At 49.9% G+C, this 6000-nt stretch overlaps 1 protein-coding gene across 3 annotated transcripts in view; it reads left to right on the top strand.

Moving 5' to 3' along the window:
• The first annotated feature begins 1118 nt into the window (after positions 1–1118).
• LOC127487200 (uncharacterized) overlaps positions 1119–6000 on the top strand; it is a 62965-nt gene continuing 58083 nt past the window's right edge. The window contains exon 1 of one of the 3 annotated variants that reach the window (XM_051831843.3): positions 1119–1886. In XM_051831843.3, coding sequence (XP_051687803.3) covers positions 1344–1886 — 543 coding nt within the window. In that variant the 5' untranslated portion in view covers positions 1119–1343. The remainder of the gene's footprint in view (positions 1887–6000) is intronic. The other 2 variants (XM_089305723.1, XM_089305722.1) reach the window with 2 other exon arrangements.

The following is a 6000-nucleotide window of genomic DNA, read 5'->3' as shown; positions in this document are numbered from 1 at the left end:
AGGCAGGCAGAGAGGAAGACGGAGAGGTGAGTATGCATGAGAGCTGTTCCTCACTCGGTTCTGTTCTCCTCGGCCCTCGGCACACTGGGAGAGGCCCTGCTATGTCTCTGAGGCCTCTACTTCACTCAGTGCATGGACTTAACAGTGGACTTCATCAGACACCTCACAGTCACACCTGTCTGGCCAGCCTGTAGCCCGGCTGGGTTGACACATGCTGTTAGCCAGGACAGCCATTACGTGTTTTCAAAATGGGGGCATCAGCCGGCGCTGCGGCTCACTTGCCTAATCCTCTGCCTGCGGCACTGGCACCCCAGGTTCTTGTCCCTGTTGGGGTGCTGGATTCTGTCCCGGTTGCTCCTTTTCCATTCCAGCTCTCTGCTGTGGCCCAGGAAGGCAGTGGAGGATGGCCCAAGTGCTTGGGCCCTGCACCCCATGGGAGACCAGGAGGAAGCACCTGGCTCCTGGTTTCGGATTGACACAGTGCACACAGGACGTAGCGGCCATTTGGGGGGTGAACCAACGGAAGGAAGACCTTTCTCTCTGTCTCTCTCACTAACTCTGCCTGTCCAAAAAAAAAAAAAAAAAAAAAAAATGGGGCCATCCAGAGTTGGATAGACGATAAAAATCCCTCGTAACTTACTGTAGGAATGTTATGAATTACCCTAACATCTGTACTTTCCACAGGTTACAGGTTCAAGTGAAGCAGGGGCTGATGGGCACAGATTCATTCCAGGGCCCTTGTATTTTCCTCAGGACTCAGCAGATGGCTGCAGTCTTCACGGTCCCACTGCCGAAAGCATGTGCTTGTTGGTACTCCTTCCCCTTAAAAAGCTGGCTTTCTCTGCCGGCCGCCGTGGTGCATTCTGCGGACACAGGCACAGCCACCAACGGCTCACACAGCCCCCGCGGTATGGTTGAGGCCACCGGAGCACACACAGCTGGACTCCCAGAGGGTGCAGCAGCTGAAATGCTGCTTATACTCTGGATCAGACACAGGCTATGCTCACCTGAATAACTGGAGCTGCATATTAGACCCTGGGCATCACCCTCACGTTCAGCACCAAATTCACAGTCGTTCACTTCTTACTTGTCAACAACTACCACACATACATAAACATCTCTGCATGATGCTGGTAGGGGCCGGCTGATAATCTACGACAAAACACACATTACTGGTTTAGAGGGTGGCTCTTAAAGCCATTACCAGGGCGTGCATTTGTCATAGGGGTTAAGCACTGCTAGGGGCCTCCACATCCTGTATCAGAGTGCCTGGTTCGCGGCTCGGCAGGGGTTGCTTCCTCAGGAGCCACACTGAGAGGACAGGGTGGACTGCCAGGAAGGCCATGCTTCCCGGGAGGCCTGGAGGACAGGTGCTACTTCCGGGGAGGTCTCCTGCACGGACAGGTGTTACTTCCGGGGAGGTCTCCTGCACGGACAGCTGTTACTTCCGGGAGGCCTGGAGGACAGGTGTTACTTCCGGGGAGGCCTGGAGGACAGGTGTTACTTCCGGGGAGGCCTGGAGGACAAGTGTTACTTCCGGGGAGGGCTCCTGCACAGACAGGTGTTACTTCCGGGGAGGCCTGGAGGACAGGTGTAACTTCCGGGGAGGGCTCCTGCACGGACAGGTGTTACTTCCGGGGGGGACGCGCTGCGAGGATGGCGTTTACTTCTGGGGGACACTCCCAGAGGGCGCGGAAAGCTGGTGCGAATCTATCCGGGCCGGAGACAAGGGCTCCTACCTCCCTGGTCGGAGTGAGGCTGCTGGAGCTCTGAGGAAAGCGGCGCCTGAGGAGCGCCCCGGCCGCAGCGGTGCCCGGTGCCTGGCGGAGCTGAGGAGGAACGGGGCGAGGCCCCCCATCCCCGAGTTCCTTGAGGGGAGGAACGCGGTGAGTTCCTGCAGGCGGGCCGGCTCCCTTCCCCCGGCGTGAAGTCTTCAGGACCTTGTGTTCGAGAAGATCCGAAGGGTTACCAGACCGCGTCTGTAGGAACCGGAATCCAAGAGTTAAACCGCATCCTTCGTCCAGGGCTGTGCATTTCTTGTTTTCTTTTTTAAAGCTTTTATTTATTTATCTGACAGGCAGAGTTTCAGACAGAGTGAGAGAGAGAGAGAGAGAGAGAGAGAGAGAGGAAGGGAGAGAGGGAGGGAGGGAGAGGGAGGTCTTCCATCCGCTGGTTCACTCTCCAGATGGCCGCAAAGGCCGGAGCTGCGCCGATCCGGAGCCAGGAGCCAGGAGCTTCTTCTGGGTCTCCCACACGGGTGCAGCGGCCCAAGCAGAGGGCTGGATCAGAAGTAGAGCAGCCAGGACTAGAACCGGGTGCCCATAGGGGATGCTGGTGCCGCAGGTGGTGGATTAACCTGTTGGCCACCGCGCCGGCCCCAGGGCTATGCATTTCTTCAACAGACCCTGGAGAAAGCTGCAGAGGCCGACTTCCGGTCAGGACTGATCTCCAGACGGCATTTCCGGTTAGACCAGCCAGGTACACAGAGCACTTCAGCTTTGGCACTGCTCCCTGGACTGGTGTTTATGTTTGTGTTTGTGTCTGCAGTGCACTGTGTGCTGATTTTTTCTCCCTTCCTCTGTTTGGTTTGTTTTGTTAAGATTTATTATTTAGGGGCTGGAGCTTGTGGCGTGGCAGCATCCCCTATGGGTGCTGGTTTGAGTCCCAGCTGCTCTTCTTCCATCCAGCTCTCTGCTATGGCCTGGGAAAGCAGTAGAAGGTGGTCTAACTGCTTGGGCCCCTGCACCCGGAAGGAGCTCCTGGCTCCTAGCCTCGAATTGGTGCAGCTCCAGCTGCTGTGGCTATCTGGGGAGTGAACCAGTGGATGGAAGACCTCTCTTCCTCTCTCTCTCCTCTCTCTGCCTGTGCCTCTGTAATTCTGCCTTTCAGATAAATAAATAAATCTTTTTTTAAAAAAATTACTTATTTATTTTTGAAGGAGAGAGAGAGAGAGAATCTCCATTGCTGGTTCATTCCCCAAATGGTTGCAACAGCCAGGAGTGGGCCAGGTGGAAGCCAGTTCTCCCACATGGGTGGCATGGGCCCAGATAGTTGAGCATCACCTTCCACCTCCCAGGGTGCATATTACCAGGAAGCTGGATCAGAAGCTGAGCACTCCCATGTGGGAAGCTGGCCACACAAGCTGCACCTTAACCCACTATACCACAATACAGTCCCTGCAATAATGTCACAGTGCAGACTCTAAGTCAGCACTACTTGCCCCAGATCAAATCATGGGGTAGTGTGAGAGGTATTGGGAATTGGTGCAGCTCTGTTGCAGATACTCATTCTCATTAACAAATACCAAGTTAAAGTATGTTTATATGATAACCAGTCAATAGAATATTATTACACATCATTGCATATGCCATTTCTCATTGATTGGTAGTTTCTTTGTCTTGTCTTTAAATCAGAGGAATGAAACATGGCAGCTATGCTCTTGGGCTCTCGCTTTTTTTTTTTTTTTTTTTTTAAGATTTATTTTATTTATTTGAAAGGCAGAGTTACAGAGAGGCAGACAGAGAGTGGTCTTCCTGCTGGCCCATTCATGGAATGGCTACAAGTTGCACAGCTGGGCCTGTCTGAAGCCAGGAGCCGAGAGCCAGGAGCTTTGAGGTTCTTCCGGGTCTCCCACACAGGTGCAGGGGCCCAAGGACTTGGGCCATTTTCTACTGCTTTCCTAGGCCATAGCAGAGAGCTGGATTGGAAGTGGAGCAGCTGGGATTGGAACCGGCACCCATATGAGATGCTGGCACTGCAGGCGGTTACTTCACCTGCTGCACGGCACAGTGCCACCTGCCTTGGGTTCTCTTTAGTGTTTTATGCTGAATTCCATTTCCCCCTGTTTCTATTGGATATTTCACATAAGTAAGTGTCCTCATGAACATTCTGGCATTTGACTGCCTTAACAGTGCTGTTTGATTGCCACAGCAGGTGTGAGCCCACGGGGTCCTCGTGCTTCCTTCTGAAAGTGCAGGGGCCACATCTTTGCAGGGCGCTTCCTGCTGCCATGGCTGCTGAAGGGTCCTATGGCAGCCTGCTCCTGAGGTGGGTCTGCTGGCCATGACTGAAGGCCATTGTCGGCTCTGTTGAGCCTCTTTTTCGACAGCCAGGCAGGTGGGTGCTTCCACCTAAATGTCCTTCTGTCCTTCCCTGTCCACCAGTGCTGGGCAGGTGGCAGCTGTCATGCCTTCCCAGCGTGTCCCAGCTCTCTGTTCCCTTCATGTGTTCATTTCCCCTAATAAAATCTTAGATGTTCCATCATCTGCTTTAGGGATAGAGGCTTGCAGAGCCAGGGCACACAGAGATGATCTCATGAGATGTGACTCTCACTCCAGCTCACAGGATTTAGTATTGTGCTTTTGCTCTCACCATTTTTACATAGATCTGCTTCATTCTTTTAACTGATTTATAGGATTCAGTTTTATGAAAATGTTACATTTTGCTTATTGTTTCATTCGCGGGTATATTGTTTGGTTTTTCTTGCGATTATAAAATACTTCAGTGAACATACAAGGGTGCTAAAAAAAGTTCATGGAAATACATATTATGATAAACACCATAAGCATGAGTACGTGGCTATATGATACCAGCAACAGGTGCTCAATGACTGGCAAAGGCATAGTCTATCCTTGCCACCAAATTATTAAGTCTTTGTCTTTTTGCACCAAAATAAACATTTTAATTCTGTATTTCCACAAACTTCTTTTTTTAAAGATTTATGAATTTATTTATTTGAAAGGCAGAGTTACAGATAAAGAAAGAGACAGAGACAGAGACAGAGACAGAGAGAGAGATAAAGAAAGTACTTCCATCCATTGGTTCACTCCCCATATGGCCAAAAGAGCCAGGGATGGGCCAGTCTGAAGCCAGGAGGCTGGAACTGCGTGCTGGTCTCCCACATGTGTGGCAGGGGCCAAGCACTTGGGCTATCTACTGCTTTGCCAGGCGTGGTAGCATGGAGTTGGATTGGAAGTAGAGCAACTGAGGCAGTGCTTACATGGAATGCTGGCATTGCAGCCAGTGGCTTAACTTGCTGTGCCATAGCCCCAGCTTCAACACACTTTTTGATCTACTCTTGTACAATGTCATGTTGTGCAGTTCCAGTTTTCAGCCTAGAAATAGAATGACTAGAGTGGAGTGTATGCACTTTTTCAATTAACTTATGGTTAGCCACACTTCATATTATAATGAAATTCCCATACTACTTCTACCTGTGGAGTGAGTCCCTCTTTCTCCCTATTCTTGCCAACACTTAATATTGTGGAATTGTCTGCTTTTCTCATGTTCTTGTTAAAACTCTTTGTAGACATTTCTATTACTTTTAGGGAGATGAACATCTTTTTCTACGTCAGTTGGAATTGTTTCAGTTCTTTGAATGCCCCCATGCACGGTTGTTATTTATGAAGGTATTTTTGAAATAGAATATATGGGCTCAGTTGTAATATGGTTGTGTCTTGTTCCAATGGAGTTCGTTTGTCATAACCACAGGAGAACCATCAGCCACCTTCTATTTGTTTCCAATTAAATACTTTTTACCAGTTTCTTGTGAATGTCTTTTAATAGTGAAGAATTATAAACTCTAAAGAATAGTCCCAAAAAGCGTTTCTATGTCGTAATCCCTTTCCTTATTTTCATAATCACATGCTGGTAGGCTTTTTCAAGCAATTTGTTTTCTCCTTGCAGTTTAAATACATGTTTCGGTGTGCTTCCAGCGAGGGTGCTTAATATTCCTGTTCTAAATTTGAGGACACCAAGGAGTCATGTTTGGGAAATTTTTGAAGTTGTTCAAAAGCAGGACTGCTGTGGAGATGGCTTCTTTGCATTCTTCTTACATCTCGGTGTTTTTTTTTTTTTAGCTTCCAAATGGAGTACTAAAGAAAGAAGCTACTCTTGTCCTCTGCTGCAGCCGGAGTACACATGTGCGTGTGCTGCCGTGGCACCTGAACCAGCACAGGGAAAGCAGGGGAGGCAGAGCAGGTGTGCTCATGCCTGCTAGAT

This window comes from Oryctolagus cuniculus, chromosome 10 (genome assembly GCF_051225735.1).
Source record: "Oryctolagus cuniculus isolate XC-2025 breed Fujian yellow rabbit chromosome 10, ASM5122573v1, whole genome shotgun sequence".
NCBI classification, from domain to species: Eukaryota; Metazoa; Chordata; class Mammalia; order Lagomorpha; family Leporidae; genus Oryctolagus; species Oryctolagus cuniculus.
The sequence above is the reverse complement of the archived record's forward strand: the minus strand, read 5'-3'. Positions and strand labels throughout refer to the sequence as shown.